Raw genomic sequence first — 16,876 nt, forward strand, 5'->3', positions numbered from 1 at the left:
TGTAGATAAGAAGCCCAACATCGTGATTATTTCTCCATGTAGGAAGCCATGGATTCAACATACATTTTGTGTGCAACATTAGTTTATTGAGGACTTGACATAAAAATAGGCAGACCATCGCCAAAAGGCCACTTGGAAACATTTGGTGGTGGTTTGCTTGTTTTCATGTCAAGTCCTCAATAAACTAATGTTGCACACAAAATGTATGTTGAATCCACGACTTCCTACATAGAGAAATAATCATGATGTTGGGCTTCTTATCTATAGTAATATAAAAAGGAAATAGAAATGCAACACTGTCTATGAAATGCTTGAGCAGAAGTAGTATCAATCAAACAACTTAGAAGAATGTCAAACATAATCTCCATGAGAGGGGCCAAAGAGGAAACTACATGACCTACGCTAAACAATGTATGCATGTGATCAACATAGTAAAATGTATTTCTAACAAAGAAGAACATTAAAAAAAAAACATCTGAGCAATGAAATGTTGTTGGACCAACAACATATTCGTTGCATAACCATCACACTTGCGACAACCTAGTCTGACAGAACATTGTTGGACCAACAACATATTCGTCGCATAATCGTCACACTTGCAACAATCAAATTTGATGGATAACCGTCGCACCCATGACACTCTTGTTGCATACCATTGCATTTGCTACAAACATTCTGATGGATGACTACGGACAAGAGAGTGTGGGCGTCGCTATTGTGACGACAGTGAAATTGTAAGATATCGTGATTGTGACGATGGCTTTCGCAATTATGACAATGTGACGATGACCTCTTGGCCTTGCCTTTTACCAAATTGTAATGGCTTTTTACATTGCAATTGCGATGCCAAAAGTTCAATGCCCGTCCGATGGGAGCCAATTCTTGGTATTGTTGCTTGGGCAACAATTGGCCATCACAATTCAGGTCCAAATGTAGTAGTGAGAGAATGGTTTGGGCTTAAAGTCCCAAAATTGCTAGGCAAAAGGGGTAAAGAAAGTAAAATTTATAGAGAAAATTGTAAGTGGACCTCCTCAAGAAGGTTGGATTAAATTAAAATTTGATGGGGCATCGAGAGGAAATACATGTATAGCTAGATGTGGAGGCAATATACATGTCAATCAATTTAATATGCTAGAAAAAATTGCCAAAGCTCTAGGAGTAGCATCCAACAACATAGTTGAAATTCAAGCTCTTATAGAAGGTCTTAATATTTGCAATAATAAAGGGTTTCCTAATCTTTAAATAGAAGCTGAATCACTCATTACATTAATGCAATAAGAGTAGGAGTAACTCCAAACTGGATTATAAATTTAAAATCAGCAATCGCTCTTGAACTTTTAAAAGTCTTTAGAGATGTTAAAATAGGTCATATTTACAAAGAGGGGAGTATATTAGCTGATAAGCTAGCTAATCTAGGGGTTGACGAGCATCTTATTATGGAAGAAATGCTATAAGGTTATTTTTACTATAATCAGACAACTTAGGTACTAGAGATCCAAATGCCTTTTCATCATAATTTTTTTGCATACATGACTTTTTGTAACATAAGTATATCTTTTATATTATCTTAGTTCTTTGATTTGGGGAACCAAAGTTTTATTGGTGTCATCTATTTGATTTGCAAATATAGCTGTATATGAAGTCTCCATGCTCCAAAGAGCATGCTGCAAAGTATTTCCTTGTTAAAGTGGTTTGTTTTTGTTTTCCTTGTTGCTTGCTTTGTTTGGGTTTTGGCTTTTTTGTATGTGTCATCTCTTTCTTCTTTATGTTCCCAATGTTTATGGGTCTTGGGGTTTGGTCTAGGGATTCTCATTTTTTGTTTGTAGGTGGGGTTAAGTAGGATGTTTGACATCATTTGTTCGTGGCATATCTCCTTTCCTTATTTTTTATTTTTTTTGTCTTCGTCCAGTTTGGTTGCTTTATTTGGGTCCTCTCAGGCCCACACTTTGACCTTGACTTTCTTTTGTAGCCTTTATTTGGGTTGGGTGGATTAGTCTCTCTTGTGTCTATGTTGTCTTCTTCATATCGATTTGAGGGTGGCTTGTATGATGGTCAATGTGACTAGGTGTATGTATAGTTCTTCCTTTCTAGGCTTTGTTTCTTACCTTGTTTTATGGCTCTTCGTATGTTGCGTCACTATCAAGTGCCTTGGGTTCTTAAGTCTTTTTCAAGGTTTTAGTTGCCTAGTATATATTTGCATAAGTGAAGTATAAATGATTTAAAAAAAAAAGACTATTTGTATGTTTTCAATTGAGGTATGATCTTGGATGTATGAGATTGCAGGTATCTAGAGCTCTCTTCAAGGAATATAATAGCTTGATTTCAAGAAGCACTATTCAGAAATGCATATTATGAATTTATGTAAGGATATAATTTTAATGACACATGCCATATAAAAAGAGGATATTGTATATCGAAAATACCCATGATGGTATTGTAAGGGAAGGAATGCTTTCGTAAAGATTCTTAGAGGGAAATTGTATAACATAAAGTTTCCAACTAAACCATATGAAGATCATAATGTAATGGGAGGTATGCATCCCAAAGTCCCTATTTTATGGGCATTGCATGAGTATGTAAGATGTAAAGTTCCATGTGAAACTAGAAGTTTTCTTCTCCATTCTTTTTCCCCTTACACCCACTTTGAAGAAACTAAAATGTAAAATTTTAAATTAATAAAAAGATTTAACCAATCATCAACGGAAAAAAAAACTTACCTCAAAATATAATAAAATTTCAATAACAATAAATTAGGTGAAAAAAATAAAAAAACTTGAGACTCCAACAATAGTAATTTCCCTCCGGAAAAAAAAAAAAAAAAAACTCCAAACAATAACCAATCTAAAATTCATCCTCATCACTCCATCAAAATTCAATTAAAAGAGAGAGCCTTGAAATTTTTTTACCCAAATGAAATTTTAAATTCAATATAATTTAACTATAAAAATAAATAGAGTTTAGGCACAATTTTACCCCTCAAAATAAAATTGGTTCTGAACGCAAAGCTTTCATGCCCATCTCCATTGCTTGTTTTTCCGTTACGCATACGAGTGACAACAAACAGGCTGCATTCCAGAAATAGACATCTTTCTGTGACAGCATTTCTTGATGTTCTCATACTGCTATATAATCTCCCTCTCTAGTTGTAGGGATATATATTTTGAGAAGCAAGATTCAATGCAATTTTCATTGACATTTTAAACAATGTCTGAAAACATTCAATCGCAGTAGCTGATCGAAATGAATAAATGGAAGAGCATTGGGTCTTACAGCACTAACCTGTTCCGGTCAAAAGGACCTACTCAAACAAATCGGTTGTCTTTAAATCATTACGTTTGTAAAAGAGAGTTCAGCCAGAAAGGAGACAATTTATTAGACGAAGTATGGGTTATTGGTAGGGACGAAGAAGGTCCTAGAACATTAGTTGAACTTCTCTCATGGGGAAGAGGAAGCTCAGGGCAGCTTGGTGGTGGTGTTGAAGAGACCAGGTTGTATCCCTGTAGGGTTCTCTCCATGGAGATGCCTTCAAATTTTAGGCTTGCTCCCATGCAAGGCCTCCTCGTTCCAGAAAATATAAGGGATAGTAAAAATACAACACTATCTTCACCACCACCGTCGTCATTATCATCTTCATCTTCATCATCAACATCAATAAGACCAAGCTCTGATGTTGTAGAGTTGGGTATCTCATGTGGATTGTTCCACTCGGCGCTGCTTGTGGATGGCAAAGTATATATTTGGGGAAAGGGGGATGGAGGCAGGCTTGGCCTAGGTACAGAGGACACCAAGTATCGGCCTACACTCAATCCAAATTTAGAGCGCATTCGAAGTGTTGCACTCGGGGGTCTTCACTCTACGGCACTTACTGGCAAGGGGGAGCTCTTCACCTGGTCAGTATATGCGTTTGATCTTTGAGCAGTATTTTTCTCTGTTTTCTTCTGTTCGTTAATGATTTTGCTTGGTTATTGTGGGGCTAATTTTAATCTCCTTTCTTGCTTGTTAAATCCTGGGTGAGGTGATGGGCCACCTAGAAGGCATTGTAGGGTACTTAGTCTTGATTTTTATTGATAGATGACATTGTTAATGTAATCTGTGATTATTATTGTCTTGCTCAAATATTCTCTGGAGCCACGGCCGACTAGTTCTAGCTGGGATATTTGAAGTTGCTTCAGTCACTTGTGAGTCCTCATTACCGTCACCCCGGTAATATGTTCATGCTCGAGCCTCCGTCGACGATGGCGTTTGTCAACTTTCATCTTATCATCTCCATCTTGACGATGACCGGCTTCCTTTTAATGCTCCCTGTCAGCAACATTGGTTTAGTGGCCAGGCTTCCCATTGATTTCTTCATAGGATTGCCATATTCCTCATCACCTATTATGTTGGTAATGGCCATCTTCCGTTATGGAATTGGTTTGTAGAAGGTTAGATGCCGGTACCGGTACAATGGCTTGCAACATCTATCTCATCATAGTTTTCTCCGACTTCGGTTATAGCAGAGTAGTTGAAGCATCATTCGAAGCTCTTCTCTCCTTTGCCAATTCCTTCTTAACATTAGCATTCGCTTCCCGAAGCCTTTCCTTCTTTGTATGGGATTGAGATATATTGCCTTTTAGTTTGGAGTTTGGTGATCGCTAGTACTTCCTCATCTGGCTTCCTTACGTCAAGCATGTTCACTCCCTTCTATTTTGGGCAGTCACTATCTTCATGGTTCCCATGACCATGCCCCTTGCACATTAAGCTCCCATTGTTTTGCTTGCTTTGACAATCTCGTGCAAAGTGACCCCACTTATTGCACCTACAACATTGTATGATTGAACGTCCTTTGGAGCTGTATTGTATTTGATTTCTCCGTTGATTTCCATAACCGCTTGATGAAACATTTTGTTATTTCAATGCAATAGACTCTCCCAATTCGAAGAATACTAGTGTGCTTCTATTATTCAAATTATATGGACACTTCTTTATTGAATGACCCATCACCTAAAAAATCTTGTAGAACATCATTCAAAGACAATTATCTTTTGTGTACCCTTTAATTTTGCACTTGGTACACCATGGTCCATTACTTCCTTACTTGTTTCCTTTCACGACCTTTCATTCTTTCATCATTCTCATCATATCCTTCTCTAGGGCTTGGGCCATTGTCGATTTATCATTGCTACTACCTTGGATGTTTTCATCGTCATCTGCCTTGCTCTTCCCTTGGGAGGCGGATGTCTTGTTTTCACTTTCAATGCTTGTCACTTGATTGTAGGCATCAATGTACAAGGATGGAGACACCACTTTTATCTTTTTGCACAACAGGGAATCGACCCCTCAATAAACAACCTCTTCAATGCATTGGCTGACCTTTCTGTCTAACTTGCGTAACAATTCTACGAGCCTCAATCGTAAGCATGTACATTCAAATTCTTCCCATGTTTGGTATTATAAATTTTGACAACAATCTCATTGTAGTCTGGCAACAACATAAATTCTGACTCGAATGTCATCAGTTGATAATTGTGCCCTATAACATTGTTGGAAATGCTCTCAGCCAATAGTCGTCATCGACCTGACTATTTTCTACCCAAATAGTCTTGCACTTCTTCCAGTGCCTTGCAAGGTCTTCTAAGCCATTCCCCATGAACTTCAACAATTTTTGTTGATCCATATTTGGACTTGTCAAAAGAGTTACCGTCTTTCTTGCTCACTTGCTCCCTTTGGTGTCAAACTTGGGTGGATTGTTTTAAATGCTACTTGTACTTCCTTTGTCCAAGGGTCTTCAGTTTGGATCTTCCACATCTAGGTTCCCTTGAGGTGGAAAGGTTCTCAAAGATGTGTGGTATGATTGCAAGTTCAAGATTTTGTTAAGTTTGTAGTTGCAGTCAGATTGATTCGATCATGAGATCATTATTGATGGTAAATCATCATTAGATAAATATTCTTACATATTATATATATAATAATATATATTATACATATGGTTATTTATATAATTAATATATTAACTAATGATGATTAACTATAGAGACATGTCTCCTCTTCTCATATTTATGAGTCTTCAAATCTGCGTGGGAAAACATCAATTACAATGGTCATGTTATTAAATTTGTAGAAAACAATTCATGCTACTTCAACATGGTATCAGAGCCTAGTTGCAAATGTACAAATGAAGACCACTAAAAATCTGAGACTACATACTTACATGTTAAAGAAAAAAATCAAAGACTTTGTGGAACAGTGATCATGTTTGAATCCATTTCATCTTGAGTGTAGGCAATAATTCGTTGATTCATTGATTCGTTGAAGCAACAAATGGAAGGGGTAAATGAATGAGTTTCAAAGTTGATAACCTCGTGATTGGAGGAAGACATAAATTGACACACAAGAAATATATATTGTTACTTTCTCAAATTCTCTTCTGCAATGCCTCAAATTCTATGTGATGTTCAGATGCTGAGATAGTTCGTTGTGTGTGGATGTCACGACGTTGGATTCAATGCTTATACTTGTCCTCTTAATTCTGTTGGGATGCAAAGCACTTGTTCAAGAAGGTCATGATGCCGAGTGATGTGGGGAAAACTTAGTCAGTTCCTAGCCTTGCATATGAACACCACAGGAGATATAAATGTAGAGAAAAACATTTAAGTTGGAAGAAACAACTTGTATTTATGGTCCAACCAATATGTTGAAACATACATCAGTATGTTTAGTAGGCATGCAAGTAAGTTTTAAATATATGTTATGTTAGTTCTTATGAGAGTTATGGGTGACTGTCAAAGTCTGTGCCTAGTTAGGTTGAACCAATGCAAAACCATATATAGTGTAACTGGCACTTCACTAGACCATTTTTAGCAGACTTGACTTCAATTGGTGTTGGAAGAGTGCCTTTACATTTTCGCATGAGAGCTATTTAAGGGGGTGAAGTTTTCCGTTTTTTCTCATCGAACTCTTATTTTGGATGTGGCTTGTTTGATTGTAAGGAGCGCTCTAGTGTTTCAATTTGATCAAAGAAGATGTTAAGCATGGCGCGGGTGCAAATTCTATGTGAGCTTCCGATAGTGGGGAGAGAAGTGTTTCCTTCTCTTCTCTTCTGCTTTCCTGATGACTCCATCTTCGACCCCGATCTCTCCGACTCCAACCCCATCCACAACTTCTTCCTGAGATTCCAATGGTTCCATAGCCACCTAAAGTCTCCAGTCTGCTTCATCCATTCTAGCTTCCCTCTACTCTCCGGTGTTTTCCTAACATTCCTCATGACATGTTGCCCACCACTAATCATGAAAATCATTCATTCGAACACGGGGAAAGCTACCATTAAACTGGTTGGATTGATGTGAATTAACAATGATCCCCACCTATAATACTGATAAGATGAAGAGACTTGCTTTATAGGGAAACAAGAAAGGAGATAATCCAACGATTAAAAGGAGTATTCATCCATTAGCAAAAACAACATAGGCAGAGGAGATAGGGATTTTCTAAGGAAGAGAATGACAAAAGATAAAGAGAGAAGGACAGTCGGCAAAGGGAAGACCAAGGACACATGTTTGCAACTCACTTAGCATTGTTCGTAAATTAACGGTGAAAATCACATTGAGGCCCACCTTGATACATAGGGGAACATATATATTTTGTGTAATCAATGATTATTATAAACACTACGGATATTAAAGGAAAATGGAGTATAAAATGATCGGTGAATAAGAGGAGTACAAGGGTACATAATAAAGGTGGTGATAAAAATAAGGAGAAAGGGTAAGCATATTACCTAACTAAAAGACAGACTCTTGTTTTTTAATAAAAGATCAATGATTAGAGAATAATATGTCTGGAGACTAAGGAAAAACAATTTAAGTATATAGATAAAGTTAAGAGTGAGAAGAACATATAATAAGTAGGAGATAATTTCCATTTATTCTGATGAGAGATGGATTCATGTTGAAACACTACTCATGAAACATGGGTCAATGAGTTTGACTAAAAATCACACAATTAAATCCTGATAGCCATATCACAATATAATAAGTATACAAATTCAATCTAAAATCCAAGAAGTGAGATAAGGTTAGATCCTATTAGGGATCATTAAAAGTGGTATTATGAATTGAGATAATATAAAAGACCCAGATGATATTAATAATTCAGGGAAGTTATTGACTTCATGAACCATGAACAAGTCATTAGATTAATATGCTTAATGTATTTCAAGTATGAAGTCAAATAGCAGATGTGAATATGGTTGTGGATAAGGATGTGGAAAATAGGTATAGATTTATGAGCGATAAAAGGGAAAAGTTATCAGATAAGTATTCCTTATTATCTTTAGTATTACTTTTATTTATTTTTCGTGGTCACCTTAGATTATTATATATGGCACTAATAAGTAACAATATGTGAAAACATAGATTAAAGATATACTTAGAAGATTGAATATATATATGCATATATGTTCAAAGTATTTTAGATCTTTATCTATATTGGAATGATCTTATACCATTATGTAAAATTACCCTTGGGTATTATGTTAGTCTCTCTCTTATTCTTTTATTTCAATATGTACTATAAGATATATTTGCCTTGACTTTTTTTTGAGAATGTTCTTGCTGGAAAAAGAGGGAGATTGAGATTCAGAGGGAGGTTGACATTTGAGGCAACCTTAAAAGAGAGGGAGCATATAGAGGATATGATTAAGTCAACCTTTGGTGATCTTGATCATATTAATTCAAAGGGAGTAAACCACGTTGTGATGGATTCACCAATGATATAAATTTGGGATACATAGATTGCAAGATGTGCGTAATATAGGTTTAATCAAAAGTTCAAACAAATACCTTTGCATGAACAAAAGAAATTTCAGTTGTTGTGAGACGCTAATGAAGCTTTTATGAATTCATTTTAACCATCTATGAGTCTCTCTTTGATGAATGAAATTTGACGTAGTTGTGTAGATTCATTCATGTGGCACAATCATACTCAATCAAGATATTGGCGTATTGTGGACGAGTTTGAGAAAATGGAAGGACATGTTTGCTTCTACTGTTAAGCTAAATGAATGTTTGGACCTTCAATGGATGAAAAGAGCAAGTTGGAACTTAGAAAGGAGTTGTCATATTTGATACAAAAGTGTTCAGAGATATAAGAGTTGGAATTTTACATTGTGGTGGGAACAATAACCAATGTTTCATTCCCACTTGAACCATCTTTAGAAAGGAGATGTTCCATGACCCTTGTGGGTAGATAAGTACTCGTATCTTTCTACATTAAGAGGGAGTATGACACTTCTTTTAAGGTAACACGTGAGCTTAGAAGATTGATACTTAGAAGGAGTCTAGAAATACATGTGTGTGACTGCATGATTTTGATGGGCCTACTCCTATGTATATCATGAGGAAGTAATGACTTATCACTAGAAAATCAGAAAATTGATATAAGATTTAGAGGGAGTCCGACAAGCATCCTTGGGCGAAGAGAGCTTCTCAGGAAGTAACTATAGGACCTGACTTCCCAGGATCATTGTTCAGAGGGAGAATTTTGAGGTGCAATCCTTTGTGAATGATATCTTCTCTATCAGGAGAAGTTCTAAATGAAATTCCTTGTAATGCATTATTTTCTGGGAGAGAGAATTGAGGTGAAAGCCTTTGTACCACCCTCTGACTTGGTTCATGGTGGTTACTATTTCACATATGATATGTAATGAAAGGTGACGATCTTTCATTGACATATATAAACAGAAGGTAACCATTGTAAGGTGATGATCTTATAAATGATAGACATGTTATCATGATTAGATAGAAGGTAACCATTGTAAGGTGGCAATCTTATAAATGGTAGACCTGTTATCATGATCAGATAGAAGGTAACTATTGTAAGGTGACATTTTATAAATGGTAGACCTGTTATCATGATAGACTTCATTAAGTTGTTGTCCGAGAGTGTTGGAAGTCATGATAATGAACGTATCATGATCAGACTTCATTAAGTTTTTGTCCCAGAGTGCCGGAGATCATGATACTTGTCATGATAGAGACCATGACATTGTGATTTCTTGTTATCTGATAGACTATATTAAATTGTTGTCCCAAAGTACTGGAAATTGGATAACTCATATCCTTGTAGGATATATCATATTCTTTTGGTAGGCATCAAGGATTTGATGCATGTGCACATATCAAAAGAATATACGTATGATGAATATCATATGATTGATATTTCATTTTGAATCATGCTTTGGATTATATTGAAATATAACATCTAATTGGATGGACTTATGATGATATCCTTAAATATGCCATTCCAAGAATATCATTATGAGATGATATCTCTTCATATACTCAAGAGCATAATGTGTTTTATATCAATCCTCCCTTAACTAAGAGGGAGTCTTAAGTTTGTAGTTGTAGTCAGATTGATTCGATCATGAGATCATTGTTGATGGTAAATCATCATTAGATAAATATTCTTATATATATATATGTATGTATGGATGTATGTATGTATGACATATATTATATTATATATATAATAATATATATTATACATATGGGTATTTATATAATTAATATATTAACTAATGATGATTAACTATAGAGACATGTCTCTTCATGAGACATGTCTCCTCCTCTCATATTTATGAGTCTTTCAAATCTGCATTTGGAAGACATCAATTACAATGGCCATGTTATTACATTCGCAGAAAACGATCCATGTTATTTCAACAGATTTCACTCTTTGTACTCATTTGACAACATTTTTACAAACAATTGTTTTGCTTGTTCAACAGGTTATGTTTCATCAGGGAGCAGAAATTTTCTGGTAATTTCTCCTAATCTTCTTCTCCATTGTCTTCTCTTTGCAATCCTCAAGAATCATCTAGTCACTTGGTCTTGACCACTTGTTGTCCTCTTGCCTTTTTTGAAATTTAAGGGCATGAATCACGAAATTTTGACTCGATAACTTTGAATGCAATGTTGTCAAATGTTTACTGCTATACTTGGTAAGTTACATACATGAAATAATAATATAGATGATAGTGCATACCAAACATAGAAGTAAAAATATATCTTTATCTGCCCATGAATTCACTACAGAGAAGAAGACCAAAGATGGTCAGGCAAGGATTACAAATCATCTGACTATACCAATGTCATGTTTTTATCATGTGCCTAGGTTGCAAAATGCTAAAATTTCTAAGCATGGATATCTTTATGTCAACTTCTCGCCATGAGTAGGTTTACAAAGTCTTCTAGACCTTTGTAACATTTTCTTTTGACCCCTATTTGTTTGTGCTCTTCTATTCCTCCTTTGTTAGGTTTTCAGATTTCTTGTTACTTGTACTACTAGTTTCTTATTCGTAGCAACTTTGGTTCTTCACATATTCTTTTACCCATCTCTCGCCAGATTTTTGTTATTGGGCTTGAGCCTTTGGGCATTTAATTATGCTCTTCCCTCACATATGATATTGCCGAACCTCAATCCTTGTTGGGCTCCTATATTGCCTCTTCTTTGGTAGTGGGTATCTTGCTTCCTTTATCCCCACAATTATTGAAAATTGTTATGTGTTATCCCAAATTCTTGAATCTTGCCACTTCTCTATCCCTCTTTCCTTGTGTCCATAGACTTCACTTTCACCGTACACTTGGTATGCTTTTGTCCTGGCCCTCTTCTCCTAATTCTCTTTGACATCTTAACATGTGACTTCTTAATCTCTTGGCATTAGGCCTTTGAAATGTTTTCTTTTTCAATATGGCATAAATTCCCATTGGTCAAATAAGAAACTCCACCTATTTTCCCTCATGTCCCAAGGACACCATTAATGAATAGAAATGAATGCTATCTCGATCCTACCAAAATGACATTGAATCCACCACCAGCATAGATCCATACACGAGCCCTCACAAAGGTGATGAAAAGGGTATTGGTGCTTAAATGCTTTAAATGAAACCCTAGTCATTGCAGGTCTATAAATAGGCGGTAGGCTAATTCTTTGAGTGTGGGAAGAATGTATTACTGCTCTCATCCAACAGCAAAAATAAAGGTGATTGAGCTTTAGATTGTTTTACTTGGTGTTGCCATGTTTTCACTTGTACCAAAATCTTGTGACACTAAAATATCTGCGAAGGCAAAAAAGTGCAATGTAATTGAAATGCTAAAATATGGGGATGAAAGATGTAAAAAATTGTGGATCACTTTGATGCTCCATGGGGTGTAATTGTTAAAGAGTGCATCTAGGTTTTCAACTCCTACAAGTGTAGTTTGTGATTTGGAAAGCAAACATTATGAATCACAAAAAGGATTTCAGACCACAAGTATGTCTATAGTTGAATGTCTCCATGGCACTCTATAAATTTTCAAGGGAACCTTCAAAAATAACAGTGGGCTTCTTCTTGCCACATTTGTTTGCATGAATGTAAGAGCGGTTGGATAAATTTGTGTTAACATTTTAATGCATTGCAAATCTTTTCTTGTGGTTTTTCCTTTGTTTTGCGTGGATCGTCGTTGAATTGATATGGATTATTTAGTCTGTTTGGCTGAATGAAATAACATCTTTGATTTTGTTTATGTATACAAGTCTACTTTTGGTTGTGATTTGTAGGCACAATTTTTCCTTCTGAGACTCTATTACCCAATGGAATAGGCAGCAGTCTTGGAGGTCAATGACTAAATGCACTCTACTAGTTTAGAAGTAGGTTAGAGTTTGACAAACTTTCGCAATTCATTGGTACAACTTAGGGAATATTCTTAATAAATTTTAGTGGCCATTATTTTGGAGAATAATGTCATTTATGCACTCATCTTGTGAATGTGCAATGATGTTACCAGTTTAATCAGAGGTCTTAGAGGCAACCAAGCCATAGACTTAGTGACAAACCTTGGGTTCTATCATACATTGGGTATAGCTGCTAGTTCTAACATTTAATTATATTTTATCTTTCAGCATCCCATTGAGGATATGTCTAGAACATCCTCCAAGTTGATGTGAGGTCTAACTGAAGTAGATAATACCTATGTTTAGGTGTTGGCTTTTAATCACCTATAATTTGTTAATACACCCTTGTTCTATCTTCAGGAAGTCAAATTGCAGGCCTTGAAAATAGGACTATAGAACTATGATATTAGGAACTGGCAAGGGGTTGGACTTATTCTTGCCATCTTCTTTTGGTTTCGCATAGTTGTGTCTGGAAGGGTTTTTAAAGTGGAAATTGCATCTTGTCAAATTTGTTGGATTTATTGGACTTAGGGCATATAACATTGTGTTATTTGTAGCTCGGATGTGTAAACATGTTCTTTTCATGTGTAACTTGCCTTTTATATCTATCAAGGTTAGTGCCTTGGTTGGCCTCCTTTTATGTGTTTAGACATGTACGCTTATGAAGTTTGTCGGAATGCTACCTTTTTATTCAAGAGAAAATAATTCATTCAATATTTGTAGCATCATTTTTCTTTTTGATGTATCTTGACACCGACATATTGGTGCTCTCATTTTGTATGTGCTGTTTTGTTATTTGCTTATTTATGGACTTGTGCCACTAAATATCACACATATATGCAACATATTATTTGGAATGTGGTATATTATCCACTGTGATCTTGGACACTTCAGCACACAATTTTTCGTACCATGATACATGCTTCCTTGATTCTTTTTGTTAAAAAATTTAAACAATTTATCAAATCAACATTAATAAATTATTTGTGGTAGATGAATGGATATAGGTCCTTCGAGGAATTATTGAGGACAACTATTCAGATGAGGATCTAGACGAAGTTATGTTTGTTTGTAGAAGCTTTGAGAGACAAAGTAGTGCAGAGAGAGTGAGATAGCTGAAATGATATATATATTTTCTAATTTTATAATGCCTCTCCTGTTTGCTTTTCTGCATTACATAGTTCTTGATGTGGACTTGGCATTGTGCCCCTTTTTGTGTTTGGATGTAGATTATTTGTGGTGCCTTGATCTTGTTTTGGATACTTCTTTGTTGTGATATGTTATTTTGGATTGCTTACTTTGTGCTCTGATTTGATGTATGTCTTGTGATCGTTTTGGACCCATAATGTGCTGGATTTCTTCATGGTGATCTGGATTATGTTGTTACATTTGGATATGTTCTTTCTTTCTTGTGCCTGGTTGTGAAGACTTAGTGATTTTTCTTTTCATTTATATTGGAAAGATGCTTTGATATAGATTATGAAAATTCTGAAATGTTAGTACCCATTTTGTATTGGAAAGATATTTTGAAATTGAATATTGCTATGATTTGAAATATTAATACGAATATGAGATGTAATGTTAATTACATTGATTATTAGATGAAGAAAGTTGTGTTTTATTGACATTAAATGCTAATCGATGCAGTTAGAACTATATGTTAAATTCAGTGGGTCATTATTATGATGATGATATTATGATATTGACTCCATTTGGGGAATATTTATATGCTCATTGTTGTAGTGAAATAATATTGATGCCATAATTTAATGCTGTTATTTGGATGAAATTATGATGATAGCTTTAATTGATAATTAGATGGGAAAGCGATGATATTGTATCATTTGAGTATCTGAGAATGCATACGATTTAAAATCTCCTTCAAATGGCTCAAGTTACTTTGAATATTTATATATATGCATGAGCAGGTATTCTTGACATGTGAATGCACACTAGCGAGTACAGGTACATAACATCAGCTCCACCTGGATCCACAGGTCTGAGTGTACACATATGCCCAATTGTGGCCTTAGGAGATAGCACAGTGGCCATTTATGTTACCCAGCCCTAGCCATAATTTCTCATTTGGATGATTTTCCTTAATTATTTTGGTTTACGCCTTTGGCTACCCTAATGCATGTTTGTGTACGATCCTTAATGACTGTTTGTGCATTGTTGGTCAACAGTTCTCATTTTAATGCATATATTAATGATATTTTAATATTGTCGAAATAGTTCAATATTTGAATGTGAAATGTGCCTTATATGTGTTTGATTTAATGGGAACACATGATTTGAGCTTAGGGATCATTTCAGGGTTTATTGGATGGTTGAGTTTCAATTTAAATTAATTTTCAACTTACTTTAATATTATTCTACTTCGCAGTCTAAAAGTGAGTTGTATTTTGAAAATGAAATTCATTCTTTTGGAAGACAGTCTATTTCTTCATTTTGAGATTTTGGAAGATTTCTTGGGTAATGGCTCATTGGAATTGTCTTGAAGAATTCTTCTTGCTGCTCCATTTTTATGCTCTTATTTTTTGGTATGTGGAATTTGGTCTCCATTTGAAGTTTTGGCAATTTGAGAGGTAGGAAATTTAACTTCTTTTTCATCCCTCCATCTTACTGTTTGAAATTTGTTGCAAATGATTTGTTTAAACAAGTAGAATGTAATTTTTCTTGAAATGAAATCATTTCATTATTTAATTTAAAAGATCCCAATTTTGGATTGTAGTAAACCCAAGTTACATGAAACTAAACATGGCCCAATTTTGCGTAGAATGATTGTTTGTTGATTTTTTTATGGAATCGTGTTGTGCATATTTTGTCAAATGAGTCCTTTCTATTTTTGATTTTGAGCCATATGAATTTGATGTGTTTTGGAGGTCCATCATGATGGATGACCACTTGGACTAGTTTTGGGTAAAAAATGTGATTTGCCAAAAACTGGATTTTGATTATTTTGAGATTTGATTATATTGTGCAATAATGATATTATATATGCAAATTTTGAAATGAGATCAAATCGGATCCATTCTCTTGGTATTTTGGTCAATTGAATATATTGGTAGGTTTCATTGGGCAATAGTCCCATGAAAATGATATTTGGAAACACGTGATTATGGCAAGTGAATTGTGGCATTATGCTTGTTTTGATCCCTCATTCAATTGCATGGGATGGGCTTAGGTCCAAGTACTAAAGTAGGTTTAGGGAGTATCTCCCACTTGTATCCCCAACCTGTAAGTGGCATGCGTGGCAATTGCATTTGGGGAGTTTTGTAATTAAGTGATAACATAATAATGAACTTGGGTTAAAACACTAATAAGATAGTTGAATGCTCAAGCATGCTATAAGGGCTTCATGATATGGGTGACTTGAGAAGGCATGCTTGCACATGGAGTGTTGGGATTTGTTTGAAGAGACATTCTTGCTCATGTAGTGCTAAGAGTTGTACGATCATCATTCTCGTTTGTATGAGAGTGTTTACTTCATGTGGTGCATCCTTACAAACACACATGATGAAACTCCCTACACTTAGCTCTCGAGTATCTAGTTCTTGGTGATTAACACTCTTTTGTTTTAATTGTTGCTTGAACATTCTGGTTATTGTGTTGTGATGTATGCCATATGGAAATCTTGGTATTGCTCTTATTGATGCCTCCTTGTCCTTATTTTTTCCAATTGAGGATGTGTCCACAATACTTAATGTTGCTTATTATTTCTTGGACACCTTTCTTTATTATTGTTGCCCCATGATTATGGTGATGGTGTTGGCATCTCTTTGTTTCATGTACATTATGATTCATGTTTGGAATGTGGTATTCATGTCTACTTCATGTTGACATTAGTGTAAACCTTATTCATGTGTGCCTTCTTTGCATCTCTGTTTGGGCCACATGACTATCTCCATGGGCCCACATGACTATCTCCATAGGCATGATGGGGTGGACATAAGGGTTCCACAAGGCTGGGTGGCATTGTAAACCATTAGTGGGGGCTGGTGGACTTGGATTTACGTGCTTATCCCTCCTCGATTTCTTTCTATTCCATGCTCTCTTATTCTTATTGGTTGATGTAAACAGTGTAATGGATTCAAGCTTGTATCTTTATATTTGTATCATTGAACATTCCATGAGGAGATTGACATAATCAAATATTAATAATATGTATTTGTATTGATT

The 16,876-nt window shown here is 35.4% G+C and overlaps 1 protein-coding gene across 1 annotated transcript in view; it reads left to right on the top strand.

The window, feature by feature from the left end:
* Positions 1-2,978: 2,978 nt before the first annotated feature.
* Positions 2,979-16,876, top strand: part of LOC149552674 (RCC1 domain-containing protein RUG3, mitochondrial-like) — an 87,928-nt gene continuing 74,030 nt past the window's right edge. The window contains exon 1 of the mRNA XM_089788237.1: positions 2,979-3,890. Within this exon, the coding sequence (XP_089644363.1) occupies positions 3,241-3,890 (650 nt within the window). The 5' untranslated portion in view covers positions 2,979-3,240. The remainder of the gene's footprint in view (positions 3,891-16,876) is intronic.

The sequence above is a fragment of the Cupressus sempervirens genome, chromosome 6, assembly GCF_028749045.1.
Source record: "Cupressus sempervirens isolate cs-2001-9-10 chromosome 6, ASM2874904v1, whole genome shotgun sequence".
NCBI lineage: Eukaryota > Viridiplantae > Streptophyta > Pinopsida > Cupressales > Cupressaceae > Cupressus > Cupressus sempervirens.